The 19,932-nt window shown below is 37.9% G+C and overlaps 1 protein-coding gene across 1 annotated transcript in view; it reads left to right on the top strand.

Annotated features, from left to right (window-relative positions):
* The window catches only part of Plcb4 (phospholipase C beta 4), a 366,535-nt gene that overhangs the window by 299,485 nt on the left and 47,118 nt on the right, over positions 1-19,932 (top strand). The window contains exons 16-24 of the mRNA XM_042694597.1: positions 2,221-2,300; positions 2,795-2,879; positions 5,797-5,887; positions 8,032-8,127; positions 12,006-12,106; positions 15,259-15,294; positions 17,848-17,989; positions 19,110-19,194; positions 19,550-19,674. Coding sequence (XP_042550531.1) covers positions 2,221-2,300; positions 2,795-2,879; positions 5,797-5,887; positions 8,032-8,127; positions 12,006-12,106; positions 15,259-15,294; positions 17,848-17,989; positions 19,110-19,194; positions 19,550-19,674 — 841 coding nt within the window. The remainder of the gene's footprint in view (positions 1-2,220; positions 2,301-2,794; positions 2,880-5,796; positions 5,888-8,031; positions 8,128-12,005; positions 12,107-15,258; positions 15,295-17,847; positions 17,990-19,109; positions 19,195-19,549; positions 19,675-19,932) is intronic.

Below are 19,932 nucleotides of genomic sequence, written 5' to 3'. Positions count from 1 at the left end.
AAAGCAGTAGATTAGCGATAGGATTAATAACAGTAGGAGATCCTAAGTTTGAGGATTTATCAATAAGAGTTAAAAGACATAAAAATACTTGTCAAGAAATTTTATGAATTTCCAAGCCAGATCATAAATTGGCCTCCACACTTTCCAAGACTCAGTGCAAGGAAAGAAATAAGTGATTCACAGGATCCAGAAAAGAGAAGCAGTTATTTCCAGATCTGATCAGTGAGAAATTTTCTCTCAAGGATCTTCCTTGAGAGGAATCATTAGTTCTATAGATCAGTAATGGTTTTTGTTGTTGTTGTTGTTGTTGTTTGGTGATCTCCAATATGAGTTGAAGGCTAATTTCTTAGAGCATTCCTTAATATGTTCATGAAATTCTGCCAAAAGCTTAATTTTAAAAAATTAAACAAATGTTATTGTTGGCCAGTATGTCAGATACTTCAGTCTCTACTGAATTGGTTTAATTTGGCATAGATTTTATCACAGCTGGAACAATGATTCCCAGTTCTAGTTACATTTGAAAAATTCAGGAGTCTTTCAGAATCACAGATACCTAGACACCACTCCCATGATACTAGCTGGATATGATTTCTCTTAAGCACGATGTTGCTGAGTTTTGATCCACAAAGCCTTAAGAGTATGCTTTCTGGGAAGAGACAAGAGTGTGTTCAAATGAGAATCCATGAATTTGTGTTCCATTCCAAACTGACCAGCAGAATGGTCATTTTTAGAGAATTAGAGAGTCTCATAATGAAGCATAGCAAAAGAAGGCCATTCTCTCTCAGCTTGGACTAACCAAAGAAGAACCCAGGGGAAAACCAAAGTTTTTAACTCAGCTGGACAATTATGATCATAAACATCTTCACCTGGGAAGAAGTTTTAAGCAAGAATAATTAAATGGCCACCTCAGCCATAAAGATACTTTAATACAATAGTCTAAGGTTTGCCCCCATCTCTCCCAACCTCATCCATTCCCTCAGTTTATCTAGTTCCATGTTCACATAAGCAAACTGACTAAGGAGTGATATTGATCAAAATGCAATGTACTCATGAACTGATATGTTGAACGGGAACTCCTTTGTACAAGTACTTAAAGACAATTTTTGAAAAAAAAATCCTACTCAGAATAGTTTATACAGAATAGTTTAATTTCTCCTTGAAAAAAATATTCCAAAGTAATCTAACCTTGAGCATTATCATCTCAGTGGACTTCCTTTGATAACTATTACAAAATATTTTCTTGATTCACTGATTGACAATACTTGTTCCTGTAATTGGGAACAGTAGTACTGGTTTGAAGCTATTTTTTTTCCCTTGGAGGTAAGCAGAAACTTGGCTGAACCAAACATTTGATAAGTGTTCTATTTCAGGGATAGTAGGAGGTAAAATGCTAAACTCATTCAAAAGTTATTCCAAATACAAGGGGAATCCAGAACCCTTCCCTGTTTTACCTCCCATGTCTCTTGACCAAAGACAAATCACTCCAGACAGATCCTATTTTCACTAGGCTAATATGAAACAAAGGCTATTCTATATATCACATCAGTACCCAGGGATCTACCCTGAACTAAGAAAGGGAGCTCAAGACTAACCTCCAAACACAAAGCACGTCAGTAAAATCTTCCAATGAATGTTATTCATTCACTTGGTTTTTGAGGTGTTAGAGATTGAACTCAAGGTCCCACACATACTAACTGGGAAAGCACTGTACTACTAAACTATACCTTTATCTTCCAACAGATGTTATTACTAACACATTTCCCCAGAGGTGGGAGCCATTGAAGAGTGGTCTCCTGTGAATATTGCAATGCCAAAACCTACTGGCTCCTCAAGGAGAATAGGATGTTGCCCAGTGGTAGAGCACTAAGCACAAATCCCTAGGTGCCAGACAGACAGACAGACAGACAGACAGACACACACACACACACACACACACACACACATGAACCTGGCTTGGCAGATTACAAACTGGCTCAGTTAGTTAGAATCCTTGTAAACTGAAAGCATCACAACTCTGGAGAAGCAAAAGATAACGTTGAGTTTCATTTGCCCATCACCATTAATTGTACATCAGGCTCTACCATATTTCAAGTTAGATAGCTTTTCTAGGTCTGAACTGCTGGGATTAACTTTCTGAAATGCTCAATTACTAATCTCTGAATAGTTTGAAATACTTGAATTATTTTCCTTTTTCCTTATTAATGTTCTTTGTCTCTAAAGGATGTAATCCAAGCTATCAAGGAAACAGCATTTGTCACATCGGAATATCCTGTGATTCTCTCCTTTGAAAATCATTGCAGGTACCTCAAGTACCTAAGTGGTATTTTCTTTTTTAATCCTTACTCCTCACTCTTGATGAACATTTTTATAAATCACTGAATAGTTTGTTTTGCGAAGTACTACATAGCAAACCATCCTCCACTAAGGACACATAGTCTTATGCAAAACTAAAATGACTAAGGAAGTCATCTTCCGGTGTAGAAATGCTTGCTTTAAACAGAAGGCCAAAGGTTAGAGCACCTAGCTCAAAGCTCCATTAAGCTGAGAAATTTGGCACTAACTTTAAAAACTTCTTTTTTTAAAATTTTTCTTGCCAATTTTTAGTTTGGGAACTTCCTTCTAAATTGCTCCAGTTAAAGTCTGTGGTATTTAAAAGTTTATCTCCTGTTAACATTATTATTTTAATCATGCATTTTGTAGAGAAAGTGTCTCTAATTGCCTTGGATGGGGTATTTCTTATTTTTGAATGGTTAATGGAGATTTGAATTTACAAACGCTACTTCATTCTCTCCAGCAAATATCAACAGTACAAGATGTCCAAATATTGCGAAGATCTATTTGGGGATCTCCTGTTGAAACAAGCCCTTGAATCACATCCAGTATGTATTTTTAGCAAATAATATTTCTAACATGAATGGATTTGTTTTGAAATTCATTTTTGAAGGGTCAAGTGGCACTGGAGAACTAATGCTAAAGAACTTAGTATTTATTTAAATTCTTTGGTACACAAAGCTTTTATCATGCTTGAGGGAGATGTAAGGAGAGACATAAAATAAACATCTGATAAAGTTTAATTTGGAACATCTTTAGGGACTCATTTTTTTTTAATTTCATAAAGGCCAACAGTCTAGGTCCTACAGTCTTTTAATAATATTAGCTATATGTATTTTAAAAAAAACAAGCAAACAAACAACGACATGAGACACCTATTTGAAGGTATGGATGATGAGTGGATCCAAAGCCTAGCTCCAACATGGTATATTTGAAAACTCTCCAGGAGAAACAAATTCATGCCCAGGGTTCAAAATTCATGGGATCTTATTGTGGTGTTATACCAAATTGATGTCACAGCATCTTGAAGTTTAAGTTCCTAATGCTAAAATAAACCTTTAGTCCAGATTATATGCACAATTTTCAACATTATTTTATATGTATAGATTTTTTTCATAAAGAAAAGATTGTTAGTCTATTAGGAACTTTGTAGGGTCTTTGAACTCATTCTAACTACCTGAAGTTTTAAAATGCATAAGCATTCCAGATAATTCCTTACTTTCCTAAAATGGTAATGATCTTTACCATTCCTAAAACTGTTACAATGGCTCAAGATGTTCATTATGAGAAACTGAGACAGTTGATGAAACTGAAGTATGAGGCATTCTACAGTAGAGAGATATTTGGCCCTTCCCCCTTCCCCTTGTGAGAAAAATTTGTTTTCTATCCAAGTAGCTTGCTTCACTTCTGTCATTTTGTGAGAATTGTTTTTCTGAGCTGTTCCTGCTTTGGCCAGGTGGGTTGACCTATATTAATTACAATTTAGTTACATCCTTTTCTTGTTCAACCTTAATTAAGACATCCTGTTAGAAGCTCCTTAAATTTTAGTTACATGCTGTTAATTAAGCCCCATGCTTGTGACGTTTGTGTACCTGAATTCAGCCTATGTAAGCGGAGGGGCAGGCCCTGATGGATTAGTATAAAAAGAGAGCAGTTTGCTCTGTGTGCTTGCTTAACAGATTTTTGGCTTCTGACGCAGCCATCTCCAGAAGTAAATCTTGCTTTCCCAGTTCCTTTCCTTATTCCTATGCGACACCTCAACATCCTGAGCCGTTATCATGGTAGCTCGAAGCAGGAGAGAGCGGGCTAATACATTGATTAGCAATAGGGAGTTTACTTTGTGTTAGAAGTGAAACTTTGCATGGTTTAATTCAGCAATTTCCTGGAATTTATGTGTATGAGAATCAGAAAAAAAATAGGGGGACAGTGTTGTTGGCTTTCTTTTCTCCCCTACCTGATTCTATTTGACATGTTTTTGCAAGCGCTGCCCATCTTTCCCAGCACTTCCTGTCTTCCTGACACTGGACTGATCTCAGTTGCTAGTGCCTGCAGCTTTTTGGATGCATGAGTTTGGGTCACTGGCATCTGCTCTCATTACTGGAGTGGTCAGACATGCCAGAGAATTAACACCTCCATGCACACTCCATCACACCCAAGATGAGATGACTCAGTATCTCTGCTTTCTCTCAGGACTCCACAGCAGGGTTGAGCCCCAGTTGCCCAAGGTGATAACTTGCTTGATAACACACCCTTGATGGAGGACTTTCTCTTTGTCACTTTCCTGTTCCTCCGTTGGAACATGCTGGGACCACCCCACAGTCATTTCCTAGTGGTGCATTTAATCCTTGTCTCAAAGTCTGATGCCGAGGCAACAGCCTTGATTTATTTTGTTATTATGGGCCCTCTGCCTTTTTCATAGTGGAAGGAAAATGCATGCTTTTGTCGGGTGTTCTTAGTGATATATACATTTGTGAAAGGGATTATAGGATTCCTAGGCTGTGTAAGTGGGAATAAGACCTACTCTCTGAACGGAGGCTTTTCAGTGTTTAAAGAGGCAGGAACAAAGACACAAAAGTAAAGGTATAACTAAAAAGAGATAGCCACTGGTACTTTGAGTATTTGTTGGAGGAGTTCTTGGGCAATGGACCAGTTAGACTGGACAGGCCATAGGAACCAGCATTTTAGCAAAGGGTTTCACTTGAAGCTAGATGCAGAATGCACACACATGCATGCCCTACATAGGATAAAAATAGATTTTGAGGATGAGTGGATGGATGGAAGGGCAGACAGGTGAGGGTAGAGATGAATGGATGGATGGATGGATGGGGAATAAATCAGAGGTCAGTAAATCAGAGGTACATCTCCTTTGCAGATGTAAATATGAGTAAATAAAATCTATGGGTTTTATTTATGTAAATGCTATAGATTTACATTTTATTAATGTGAAATTTATATTTCAGTAATTGAGACCTCTCCTTGATTCCAAGTGAACCACTTGGCCACAACTTCATGCATTTAGCTCAGTCATCCAGTGGGTAGCAGGCTGTCTTACTCTACATCTTGACATCTGCTGGTGAGGGAGGTCAGGGAGGCCTCTAACCCAAATCCAGTTTGGCCCAAGGGGTTTCAACAATCTCTTGCATTGTATCAGAAACTTAAAAGGCACAAGGTCTGAAGTGGGTCAGGACCCTCTCCTGATCAGAGACACCCTGATCAGGCCCCAACACCACTGGGGAAGCTGGACTTACTGCTCACACTTCTGATAACTGAATTCCCAATTCCCAGCATTATTCAAAACGAAGTTGGATACAGTTGGACTAATTTGGTTAGAGGAGGAAACAGTAAAACTGTACTGACTGCCATCTAGTGGATGCTGGCTTATATAACTCCCAGCCACTCATTCTGGGCTGGGAATGAGTGTGAAAAGCACAACCATCTAATCCAGGTTTTTCTATGAATCTCTAGCTTGAACCAGGCCGGCCCTTGCCATCTCCCAACGACCTCAAAAGAAAAATACTCATCAAAAATAAACGGCTGAAACCTGAAGTTGAGAAAAGTAAGTCAAATACCTCTAAATGGAAGCACGCATGCATCTGTTTGAGCAATTTAGCTATCTAGGATGACATTTATTTTATGCTCTTTTATTGTTCTTGTAAAGGTGATATACAGAGGGGTTACACTTTCATAAGTCAGGTAATGAGTGTATTTCTTTTTGAACTGTGTCACCTCTTCCCTTGCTTTCTCCCAGCTTTCCCTCTAGCTCTCCTCCCTACAAGTTGAATAGTTCCTTTTCAACATAGTGTCTAGTGAGTATCACTGCTTCATTTGTTCACCCTTTGTCGCACTTTTTGTGGGTCTCCCCTGACCCTTCCCAAACAGATAAACTTTCAAACAGAAGTTACAGGAAAAAAACAGCAACAAAGGAAAAAAAAACACCTTTTATCTCCATTGCTTAGTTCATTTCTATAAATATCATTTTACATGATCATGCACACATAGCTAGGGAGCCTTTGTGATCTTCTCCAAAGAATAATGTCTACAGTCCCGTATAAGTTATCATGTCCAAATGTATTTTTTTGTCTTTCACCATCCAGTGTGTTTACTTGTAGATTTATAGGCACATTCTAGTTACAACAAATGAGGGAAAACATGCAACCTGTGTTTCTTTGGTTCTGGCTTACTTTGCTTAATATAATTTTTTCCAAGTCTTTCCATTTCCTTACTAATGGCACACTATCAATGCGGTACCCATCAAAATCGCAACAACATTCTTTTTTTTTCTTTTTTTTGTCGGTCATGGGGCTTGAACTCTGGACTTGGGCACTGTCCCTGTGCTCTTCAGCTCAAGGCAAGCGCTCTACCACTTGAGCCACAGCGCCACTTCCAACAACAACATTCTTCAATGATATAGAGACAGTAACCCCAAAATGCATAGACCCTGAATAGCAGAAACAATCCTTAGCAGGAAGAACAGTGATGGAGGAATATCAGTACCAAACTTCAAACACATACAAAGCCATAGAAATTTATTTTTAATCGACTACTTCTGAGTGGCGATGTTACATATACTTTCAGAGCAATATTGGTGCGTTTCCATTGAAGTTTAGTTTCCATATCACTTAGTCCATACAGTATATACTTATATGCCATGAGTTAGAGGAAAAATGAGAACTAGAAATTTCAGTTTACATTGTGATATGTCTTGTTATACTTCATTAAAATTGTACCCACACTCTCTTCATTGTCATATCTGAGAACCTGCATTCCAGCAATATCATCAATGTTGGCTGTTGGTCAGCCTTTATGAGTACTTAGTGAATAAAAAATGAGGCTCTATTTTTCTGATATGTTTATCAATAATTTATTTGTATATTACAGTTTGTCCTTAGATGTATTGCCACTTTCAAAAAATACTTTTATTGTCTTGATTTTGCTTAAAAGAGCTCTACACTTTATTTGTTAGAATAATAGTCCCAGTAATGTTAGTTGTAATTGTTTCCCAAAGTTTTATTGTGTTGTGCATGTCATTTTTCAATCACTTAATCATAATTGCCCATAAATCATGGTGTGAGCCATTCTCTAAATTATGAGAAATTGTTACCTGTTTAAATCTTTAGCTCTTATCCGAAACCTGTTGATGAGAATTTTGGGCAGTTCACCCATATTCTAGTAGTGTGAAGACTCAGGGTCTATGTTGAGGGGGCAGAATGATGCAGGCTCCAGCCTCAGGATTATCTGAGGACTGTGTTTGGGATTAGGAAAGCTCTTGGAACGCCAGGCTAGAGAGGGAAAATGTTCTCTCTCCCTATCTCAAAACACATGTCACAGACTCCTGGGAGCTGAGGAAGTAGCTCTTCTGCTTGACCTAAGCCTGGGTAAGGGTCACGAAATCACCAGGACACAGGGGATGCAGAGTGCAAACAGCAATTGCCACTGCATCCCTGTGTCCTAGTGATTTCGTGACCCTTACCCAGGGACCCCAATGCACTAGACGTTGTACGTAAGGCGAGTTTTTGCCAAGACCTCAGGAGTAGGCAAGACAGTGGCCACTGCGGGACCCTAGGAACATGGCCAGTAGGTACCAAAACAACAGACTGCCTTTGCTTGTCCACATCCACCTTAGCTATTGATCTTAAAGGCCAAGTTCTGTGAGTGATCTAGCATCGATCACCATCTTGTTCTTGTTTGGTTTCCTCACAGAACAGCTGGAAGCTTTGAAAAGCATGATGGAAGCCGGAGAGTCTGCAGCCCCGGCTAGTATCTTAGAGGATGATAATGAAGAGGAAATAGAAAGTGGTGAGTTGTTACTGCGAGTTATATGTTGCTAACCATGATTCTATTGGAAACAGGGAAAACAAGGAGTTCTTTCCTTGGACCTTTTTATAGAGATGGCATTAGACTTCTAAAATATTCATATGTGTGTGTTTAGATGGACCTGGCTCAGTTTTTTTTAATTTTATTGTCAAGATGATGTACAGAGGGGTTATAGTTACATAAGTAAGGTAATGAGTACATTTCTTTTTTAAAAATAAATTTTCATGTATTATTCCAGTTTATCTGGACATGGCTTAATCATCTTCCTTCCTACTGTGTGTTCAGCTGTTCAGACATTCATAGCCAGACACTGAAGCTTGAAGCATTTTCTGTAGCAGGTAGGAGGTTGGAATAAAGAGTACCCATTTCTATAAATAATAAACTCTAGTCATTATGTGAACAGGAACTCCAGTCTTACTAATGATATTAGGAATGAAAAATACATATGGTGAAAGAACCTCAGTTAAATTATTGGTTGGTATGCACAATGTGAAATGGAAACTCAATGCCATTATTAAAATCTCAAGTTCAGACTAGGAGTATTGTTCAAGGGTAGAGTGTGCATTTAACATGACTAAAGCCCTGAGTTCAATTCATAGCACAACCAACCCTTCCCACTCCCAACAACTTCAAATTTCTTCAAATAGCCAGCTAGAATTATAAGTAGATAATATCAGCAAAGGCCACCTCACTTAACTGTTTTTATCATTTCTTTTATTTATTCCTACTTTATTTTACCAATATAGCCACTACTATATTTTGGTTAAAATTGCTGATGAGAGTGTAGCTCAGTAGAATATGTGTGTAACATAAGTAAAATTCCATGTTTATTCCTCAATACTGCAAAATAAAAATATGAACGGTGATAAAACATTTGAGAGTTTGGGTATGTTTACGGGGAAACTATTTGTTCATTATGTATCATGAGAATTGACTAACCAAACAACTTGGATGTTCATTGATTAGACAGTGCCTTGGATGTATATACAGGCCTGAGGCTAAATAAATTATTTAGCTAAATAAATTATTTAGCCCCAAGTATTTATAGAAGCACTTATGGGAATTCTTTTTTATTATCTTAACATCTGAAATATGACTTTAAGAAAATTAGATTCATAGGTTAAAAACCTGAAAGCTGTGAGAATTAGCTGTGTGAGAATTCACAAACTGAAGATTTCTAGCTATGGGACATACTTCCTAAATAACTTTAGTGCATCTCTAAATGGTGAGTTTAACTCTACTCCCAGAGAAAAGTCATAATGGCTTACTTCCCTATATTTTCTATGTCAGAGAGGTTCAATGAAGCCAAAGATGTCTGATATTAGTTAGTTGATGCATTTAATGGTAATCCATTATTCTTTAATATACTATCTCCAAATTTAAAGGCTTAGAACAAGACTTTATAATTATCTCTCACAGTTTGTTGTGTGACCTGGGCTCAGTTTGGTGATTCTCCCTTGGGTTTCTCATATAGTTGCTGGCAGATGGTGTCCGGGGCTGGCATCAACTAAAGGCTTGATTGGACTGGTGAGCCAAGATGGCTCATTCCCACAGCTGTCTCTTCCGAGCTTAACCAGGTCTCCTGAGCAGAAGACCCCCTATATGGTTTGAGTGTCTCACAACTTAGTGGCTACTTTTTGAATGGTTGCATCGTTCAAAAAATATATATCTCAAGAGGCAAGCAGTAAGGACTGCTAATTTATTGAAGAGATATTCACAGATCTTGCACAACACACTTCCCTTCTATTTTATTCATCAAAACAGCCTTAGAGCTGCTCAGGCTTAAGGGCGTAAGTGAGTGACAAAGTCAGCCTTGGAGGACCATAGAGGAGGCACATATCAATGCAACTGTCTTTGACAAATATAGTGAGTGGCTCTATCCATTCATTGTTTCACATTTTTAAAAAAATGAATAAACTTGAACAGTATTTAAGAATTAAATATTGACACCGAGCGCCGGTGGCTCACACCTGTAATCCTAGCTACTCAGGAGGCTAAGATCTGAAGATCATGGTTCAAAGCCAGCCTGGGTAGGAAAGTCCGTGAGTGTCTTATCTCCAATAAGAAAACCGGAAATGGCTCTGTGGCTCAAGCAGTAGAGCACTCACCTTGAGCTGAAGAGCTGAGGGATAGTGCCCATGCCCAGAATTCAAGCCCCACGAACACCACAAAGAAAAAAGAAAAAGAAAAAAAAGAATTAAGTATTGAAAATATAAGAGAAATAGGTTTATCTATTTAGGTTGTTTCATAGAGAGTAACCAAAACTATGTAAGATATTAACAGTAAAATAAGAACTTTTATTATTCTTATCCTTCAGATACCTGAAGCAGAAACTTAAGAGGGGTACCATATTTTGCATAGAATCTAATAGTTAGGGTTGGAGAGGGAGTGGCCCTAGAATTCAGTCCTAGAATGGTCTGACTCCAGACCCTTTTTATTGCTTAAAAGACATTCTTTCTGATATAGAGGACTCTAAAAGAGTGCACAAAAACGGGAAATGGTTGTTAAAAATGTTTTAAAAGCAAAGAAAATATAACTGATGAAAGTCAGATGTGATAGTTCCTGAACACACACAGAAATCTAAAATTAGGTTCAATATGACTCCACTTATCACCTTCTATACACATCTCTTCATTATTCCTCCGGAAAGATGAATATTTGCCTTTAGTGACTCCAATGTTCTTCCAAATTCACTTGAGGTTTTGATTAAATTTTTCCCAGATATAATCACATGGGATGACGTACAAGAAGAAAAACACCTGAAAAGACAGAATCACCCACCACATTTCTCTTTAATAGCACAGAGGTTCTGTCATACCAGTTATGTATATATTCTTAGCTTCCTTAAGTAATACTTGGCTTTTGTTCTATTCATTTCATTGGTGGCATAATATGATCCTACTGTCTGTAAGTGGCTCCAGTCTCTAACTTAAGTAATCAGCACAGCAGGCCAAAAGGAACCAAGTATGGTTCAAGAAGGCAGGCCTGACTGGAGGCTGTACAAAATAGAAAAGGTTCTTAGTGATAGCATATGTTCAATTGTTAGGCTAGATTAAGACGCAAATGGACACATGGCTCTCAGGATACCAAAAGTATGCATGGTATATCTGTGTACTCAAGCATACTCAGGAAATAGTAACATGCATTCACATACTCCTTAAAAGTACTAGTTATTAAGTGTTTACTGTTGTATGGGTAGTTTACAAAGGCTGGACAGGTTTGACTAGACAGGTTGAATATCCATTATTCAAAATGCTGGGGACCAAAATCATTTCAGATCTAAGACTTTCTTTACATGTTGAAATGTGTTCTTTTTATGTTTTTTTATTGTAAAATTAGTGTATAGAGGGGTTACAGTTATATGAGTAAGGTAATGAATACATTTCCTATCAAGCATTGTTACCTCCTTCTTTGTTTTTTCCCTACCATCCCTTCCCTACCCACCTCATCCACTCTCCCCTCTCCCCGCCCCAAGTTGTAAAGTTTGTTTTCTACATACTGTCTTGTACATCTCTTTGCTACAATGGGTCATCCTATATCCTTGTTTCAGAATTTTGTTATTTCCCTTCCCCTCCCCAAATTAGAAAAATGTATATGTGTTCTTAATTCAAAATTTGAAATGCAAAGCCATCTGAGGACTGGCATCACACTCAAGAAGTGTAGGAGCATTCCAAGTCCTTTGGATTTTCAAGTTAAAGTTGTTTAACCTGTTGGTAAAATGGCAGCATAATAGTAATGATGAGTGTTACCCCAACTTTGCTTTCAAGCTGTTGGTTCTGGGATCAATGTTCAGCACAAGATCAGTGGCCAGGGCTCACTACAGTGTGGCTTTATGGATTTTCCATTTGTGTTTTACACAGCTGACCAAGAAGAGGAAGCTCACCCTGAATTCAAATTTGGAAGTGAACTTTCTGCTGATGACTTGGGTCACAAGGAAGCTGTTGCAAACAGCGTCAAGAAGGTCAGAGCCTTTGTGTACATAGTCTCTCATGACTCTTGAAGGGATAGAAACTGTTATGAAATGTGAGAAATCACGTTCTGCTTCTAATTGTTTCTACTGAGTACCAGAATTGGTATCATATACTGTTATGTTGTAAATGACAAAAAAAGACACAAATTACTTATTAGTCATACCCAGTTGGCCGGTTACTTTAAATATTACTGTTATGCACTATGGGAAGTAGGAAGGAAGAAAGTAACAATAAAGCTGAAGGATATCTGGAAAATGACCCCTGAACATCCCAACTTCATTGAAGAACCAGTTCTATTGATATGACAACTTCTTCCTAATGTAGAGTAAGCATAAAAATATTTCTAGCCATTCAGCCAAGAAAAAGAATTCTTATGTGCCTATTATTTGTCAGACACAGTCTAGACAATAATTTCCTAAAAGAGGCAAAACAACTTGCTTCCTGTCCTAAGATGGCTTCTATAGGTTTCATATAGTTTAGAGAAACAGATGGGAAACAGAGGGTAAATAAGTAAACAGTAGTTATACACTTCAATCGGTGATACGTGCTTTCATTAAAATGAAAGTAAGTGCTAAAAAGAAAATAATGAGAATAATGAGGTGGCAGGGAAAGGCCATGGTTTCTTGATTGGAATGGAAAAGAACTCATGAGTTTCAAATGGGAGAGATCATGTGAGGTGCCTGTGGGATATTCCAGTGAAAGTACCAAGTAGGATTTGCTCAACATTGACATCTAATGACCTTGGCTCCTTTCCTCTCTAACCAGGGTTAAGTTACTTAACTTTTTGTGCCTCAATTTCCTTATCTGCAAAAGGAAGGAAGTAGTATTTCATGGGGTTTAATATGCAAAGTCAATGGGCTTAGGATCGTATCTGACATTTGGTAGGTTCTATAAAAGTATTAGTTGTTTCTATTACCATTGCTATTTTCATCTTCATTGTCATTATCCTCATCACAAGCATCATTAACACCTGTATCTAAAAGACAGGTCGAGTAGAGATGTAGTTGAGAATTTGAGACATTATATTTAAAGCCTTTGAAGTATCTGTGTTGATTTATGGGGAGCTGTGGGAAGAAGATTAAGGTAGAGCCCTGCTGAGCTCACAGAAAAGAACAAAGGATGTCCAAATAAGAGGTGGGATCAGGTGCTGGAGGTTCATACCTGCAATCCTAGCTGTTCAGGAGGCTGAGATGGGAGGATCATTCTTTGAAGTCAGCTCCAGCAGGAAAATCAATGAGAGTCTTATCTCCAGTTAACCCGCAGAAATCAGAAGTAGAGCTGTGGCGCAAAGAGGTAGGGCACTAGCCGTGAGCACACAACTCAGGCCCTAAGTTCCAGCCCCATGACCCAAAAGAAAGTGGAGGCGGGCAGGGAGGTGAATCAGAAATCCAGTAAGGACACCAAGGAAACCAAGAGAACAGTGTTTATAATGGATTGAATATCTGGCTGTTGAATGGCTAGGTAAGAAGATTCAAGAATGTCCATTAGATTGGTGGCATGGAGGTAATTGTGACCTTGAAAACAGGATTCAATGGAGTGCTTGTGGGAGAAAAAGAACTAAAGCAGACATATGAATGAAGAACATGCTTCATGTTTCTGAGTTTGGCAAAGAAGGGAAGCAAGAAATGAGCCAGTAGCTAAACAAAACTTGAGGTGTTAAGAGACTGTCATATTTAGGGTGAATGAATGTGGAATATGTTTGCAAACAGCTTGTAATGGAGATAGATTAACCAATCAGGAGGGAGAGGTTAGCTGCCAGTAGTTCTTTAAGAAGCTGAGAGTAGGAAAGATCATGATGATGTGAAGATGTGGTTCTTTATTAGAAACAAGGAAGTGCGTGGACAAAGATGGAAATGGCTGGATTTAGTAGTAAGGAAATGTATTTGACTGATGAGCAAATGCATATACATTGCACCCTACCTTTTCTGACAGTGGGACTTGTGAATACATTGAGATTACCAGATGCCTACTAAGATTCAAGACTGTTGCAGAACTTCATTGTTCTAATTCAGGTTGATATAACAAAAATATCTTAAGACTGATTGGCTTAAATAACAGAAATTTATTTCTTACAGTTCTAGAGGTTGAGAAATCTAAGAGTAAGATGCCAGCCAGTTAGTTCCCAATGAAGGCCCTCTTCCCTGTTCTATCTTCTTAGGATGGAGAGAAATATGACAAAATAAACTCTGCCTCAGCTCTTCTCGTCTGGGCACTAATACTGCCATGAGGACTCTATCCTCATAACCTAATTACTTCCCAAACACCTCAGTGCTAAACACAAGATGCTCCTTGACTTACAAAGGGATTATGATAAAAAAAAAAACAAAAAAAAAACCATTGTAAGTTGAGTGTATCATAGGCTTGAAATGCATTTAACATATTTAACTAGAATATTAGTTAACATTTGATATACTTAGCTAAATACTATATCTTAGCAACACATGATACTACTGAGTACTCTTAGTTTCCACTCACTATCACATGAGTGAATGGGTTTATGACTCAGTGTCACTGCCCTGCGTTTTAAGAAGAAATCATACCACATATTGTCTGTCCAAGCAAAGGTCACAACTGAAGCACAATTTCTCTTGGATGCATATCATGTTCATACCATCATAAAATTTAAAAAAAATCATTAGTCAAGTCATCATTTAATTGAAGACTGTCTACTATCCTAGTAGAATTAGGGATTTAGCAATAGAATTGGATAGGAATTTGATAATCATTGAACCCATGTGAAATATAGAGATAAGAAAGCTGACTTACTGAAAAGTGACCACTCATACTTTTTGCCCTTTAAATATCAGAGGAGATAACGACATTCATTATCCATTTCCCAAGCCCCATAACACAAGCACTAATGAAATTTTTATAGCGAAACATGTAAGTTAAGGCTCTCAAGGAGGGACATAACATTAAGATGAACACCTAGAATAAAAACCAGTTACATCATCACATCTTTTCAGTATTTCTTTTTGTTAAATTCATGGCTTTATGTCATCAACAATTTCCCATTAGAATAAATTAGTAAAATAACACATTTACATACTTATTTAAATATTTGATAAATTATATATGACTAATAAATTTGAAATTTTGCCCTTTAGAGAAGTAAACAAATCATTTTCTTTCTCTAATTTAGACCTCAGATGACCTTGAACATGAAAACAACAAAAAGGTAAAATTCTCTCACACATTTTACTCTGGTTAGGAGACACCAACATGTGGCCAGCAATCTAATATTATAGGCCTTTTAGACTAAACATTGTTGTAATTGTATCTCCCCAAACCATGGAATATCAGGCTTAGTATTGAATAGGGCCTTGAGGTCTGTAGGTCCTACCATATTCAGAGTGATATCCTACCTTCTTACTGTCTAAATATGGATTTTGAAGGAATTATGGATAAATCTGATCATACTCCTCTCCCAAAATGTTTATGAAGACATTCTCCTCTTAGGCTTGTTTTATGTACCTTATCCATCTAACGATAGATGTTTTCATAGAAAAGAAGTAATCCTAATGATAAAATTATTAAATCCTGATTTAAACCAAAAAAAAATCACAAAACTAGAGCAGGTAATTTCCTAAAAATAGGTGTTGCATGTGGGCAAGGTATTTTCTTAGTTGAAATTAGAAATTTCAGTCCTTGTAGAGAGAGCTACCTAATCATCAGCACATTGAATTTGAAAATAAAAATGACCCAATAGCTCATCAGATTGAAATTATAGCATAACTGAAAGGTGATCTTGGTTCTGTCAACATCAACATTATGAGAGATTATGAATTAGCTTCACACTGCATAGTTTCTAGAGTCTTATTTGATATTGTAGCTATTGGCCTTATGATAAAGAAGGTAAAGTGATGCGTTTATTTTCTTTAATCATCTTCAGAGTTTTTTCCCCAAGGGTCAGTATATTCTAAGTAAATGTGTGTGGGTCATTGACCTGTGGGGAAACTATGGCAGTCTCAGGCAGCAGTTTGCCTTGTACATTGACACTCAGACTTCAGAGCTTCTACAAAATGTTGCCTATCTTGGGGGGTCTGAGCATGTTTAGAATGAAACCCTATCTTCTTATATTATTATTATCTTTGAAGAAATGATGTAGAAATCTGATTGTAGAGCTCCCTGGAAGCGTTTATGAGGACATTCCTTTCATAGAGCCAGGAGTGTACAGACTGACTTTTTTGGTCACTGCAAAATTATTAGCTAAATTGTTTCCATCTGCAAGGCTTCAGTCTTCTGTGCCCCATGGGAGTCTAATCCCCATGACACACTATGATGGTGCAAGAGTTGGGTATGATGGCTCATACCTATAGTTCTTATTACTTGGGAGGCAGCAATTGGGGTTGGAAGCAAAAACTTCGGTTCTACCAGTGGCTAGACAGTGTGATACTCACCAGCATATGTCTGGGTACAGTGGCATATGCCTACTATCCCAATCACATAGGAGAGCATAAATACAAGAACCATTATCCAAGCCATCTTGGGCTCAAAGCAAGATGCTATGTTGAAAATTAACCAACATAAAAGGACTACAGAATGGCTCAAGAGATGGAACATCTGCCTTGTAAGTGTGAGGCTCTGATTTCAAGCCCCGGTATCACACAAAAAAGCAAAATAATAATAAAGAAGTTTGGCAGGCAGGAATGTGCATCCTAGTGTTCAGCAGATAGCACTGGTGGTATTTATTATCATCCAACACACAAAAGGAATGAATGTGGCTTCTAGCTTTGTTTAGGGGTAAGGTACAAAAAAATAACATAAAGAAGTTATTTTCTTTGATTACTAGCCTCAAGGTTTTATTGGTAAAATCAGCTTGGTGTTCTAGAGTGCTCGGGAGGTTTTTAAGACATCAGTTAAAAGAAATGATACGACTATTATTTTTAGTTATGGGCAACATCATATGACTAAGCCATTTATATACCTAGATTTACTCTGTGAAAGAAATGTACCTTTGCAAAGTTTTCAACAAGATATTGGTTGTGTTTAATGATTTATTTTTCATGGTTCTGTTAGCCTTGTTCTGATTTCTCAAAAAATTAAAAATGACATGTGTATTTTCCCCTCTGTGTAAAGTAATGCAATTCCAATAGGTCTGGTGTAGCAAGCTATCGGACCATTTTAATAATCGATGCTCATTTTAAAATACAATAGACCATGTATGCGTGTGCCTAAAATTCTAGAGCATATAAAGTTTGCCCCTCAGACCTGCCCTGCATCAGCACCTGAGAACTAGGTATAGAATTGCAAATTCTGGGCCTCAGATTCTTTTCAGCAACTGTAAGCAGAAGATCCAGGAATCTGCTTCAGCAAGTTCTTCTTCGGGTGACTTTCCTGCACACTCAAGTTGGAGAGAATGACTGTTTTTGACTTTGGTGCCTCAGCTTGTAAAACCATGAGTGATAACAATAGCTGAACTTACCTGACAGCGTTCCTGTGATGTCCTAGTAGAATGTCTCAGCTATTTTAAAGTTCGTTGAAACTTTAACATTTCCCTGGAATATAAACTGAACAATTTTTTGACTACCTCCTCTTACGTCAGTTGGAACTACAATAGACATTGCACTTTTCAAATTCTTTGATGGAGTTGAAGGGACGGAAAGATCTTTTACCTTTGAGTTTGTGTGTAATCACACATTACCTTTAGAAATGTATTCCACAGCATCTGTCTATGAGACTCCCTGAGATGGTGGGCTTATTTGTTCTTATTCCTTGTGCTCACACACAGGGCCTGGTTACAGTAGAAGATGAGCAGGCATGGATGGCATCTTATAAATACGTAGGTGCTACCACAAATATCCATCCCTATTTGTCCACAATGATCAACTACGCACAACCTGTAAAGTTTCAAGGTTTCCATGTGGCTGAAGGTAACACCAAAGGTTAAATGCAATGGCTATTTTTATGTCTGCTTCTCTTTTGTATTAGTGACTCAGCCCTGGTATGACTTAATTGCCATTTTCTTTTTCAGGCATGGGGAGTCACCTCACCTCATTTTTTATGAATAGATCCTGTGTTGTATTGTCATTCCCTGTTTTCTCCACACGGTGGCTCTGCAACACTGAGGACTCGTTAGCTGCTTCTATTGCATGCGCATTCACAAAGCTTCTTTTTAATAAATCTCCATATGTGTACATATTTATCGACGCATAGTATTTGCATGTATACTGGATAATTAGTATCTCCAGGAACTGGAGAGAGTGGGGGGAATCAATGGGCTCAATGTTCAGTGTGAGCAGTGAAGCAGAATTACACTCTGATGTTTGAGAACCCAAGACTTTTTTTTTGGTCATGGGGCTTGCACTCATGGCCTGGATGGTACCCCTGAGCAATTTTGCTAGTGCTCTATCACTTTGACCCACAGCACCACTTCCAGTTTACTGGTGGTTATTTGAGAGAGTCTCAAAGACTTTTCATGCCCAGGCTTGCTTTGAACCTTGATGCCCAGATCTTAGCCTCCTGAGCAGCTAGGATTACAGATAGGAGCCACTGATACCCTCCTTTTTTCTTTTTTGCCGCTAGTATTCAGGCTTGAATTCAAGAGAGATTCACACTCTCACTTGGCCTTTTGGTTCAAAACCAGCATCTACCACTTAAGCTTTATCTCCACTTACGTTTTTTGCTGGTTCACTGAAGATAAAAGTCTCTCATACTTTGCCCATGCTGGTTTTGAACTGTGATCCTCAGATCTCAGCCTCCCCAGGAAATATTATTACAGACATAAGCCATAAGCGTCCAGCTATAAAAGCTTCTTTTCATCAAGTGCTAGTCTTCCAAAACAGATGAAGTATTTATAAATTTTTCTGTAATAATTTCAAACCCAAAAAAGCTATTATCATCATTTTTATCAAATACATGTGTATTAGAAGGGGTGGCTATGGAAGCCACCAAAGTTTCCTGATTCGGGTTGTGATTACATATATTGCTTGTCTTTATGGAAGGGGTTCCTGGCAGAGTTCTGAATGTATCATCTTGGCTTTTCTTTTACAGAACGCAACATTCATTATAACATGTCTTCTTTTAATGAGTCCGTTGGTCTTGGCTACTTGAAGACACATGCAATTGAATTTGTAAAGTATCCTTTTATACTAAGTAGGGGTGGGTGGTGTCCTTTTGGTTAGCCAGTGGTCTCTGGAATAGAACAATGGCTCATCAATCATTTTGATGGTAGAGCTAATAAAATACTCTGTGTAGAAGACCACAGCAGCTGTGACAGACTGACCAGAATGTGAATTGTTCTCAGAATCCACAGAGCACCCTGCTCTTTCTCCTAAGCACCATTTATCAATGTGACATTTGCTCCACATTGGCTATATGTTGGTCACTTTTGGCTTATGCCTGGGTGGGTTTAGTTCTTTGTCATTTATCTCTCTAGTATTATTTTTATTTTATTTATTTATTTATTTTTATGTCCTTAATAAGTTACACAGTTACAACAAACGGCAAATGAGTCGCATTTACCCCAAGGGAGGCCGAGTGGATTCCAGTAATTACATGCCTCAGATTTTCTGGAACGCTGGCTGCCAGATGGTTTCACTGAACTATCAAACCCCAGGTAGGCACTGATGTCCAGTGACCCCAAATTTCATGAGAATGCTTGGAGGGGTGGAGGAGTGATCCTGGCAGAGGCCATCAGTTGACTCTGAGCACTTAAAAAAAAGCCAGACATGTGGCAAACAACATTTCCATTAATTTAGATAATTGTGAGATATTAACTGACCAAAATAGAGCAATAAAATAGTGGTAGGAGACAGTATGTTTTGATTCAAATTTCTTTCATAAATGTCTATTCTGTTCAAATTATTTCCTAGTC

Source organism: Dipodomys spectabilis, unplaced genomic scaffold, assembly GCF_019054845.1.
Source record: "Dipodomys spectabilis isolate Male_0828 unplaced genomic scaffold, ASM1905484v1 ptg000175l, whole genome shotgun sequence".
NCBI classification, from domain to species: domain Eukaryota; kingdom Metazoa; phylum Chordata; class Mammalia; order Rodentia; family Heteromyidae; genus Dipodomys; species Dipodomys spectabilis.
The sequence above is the reverse complement of the archived record's forward strand: the minus strand, read 5'-3'. Positions and strand labels throughout refer to the sequence as shown.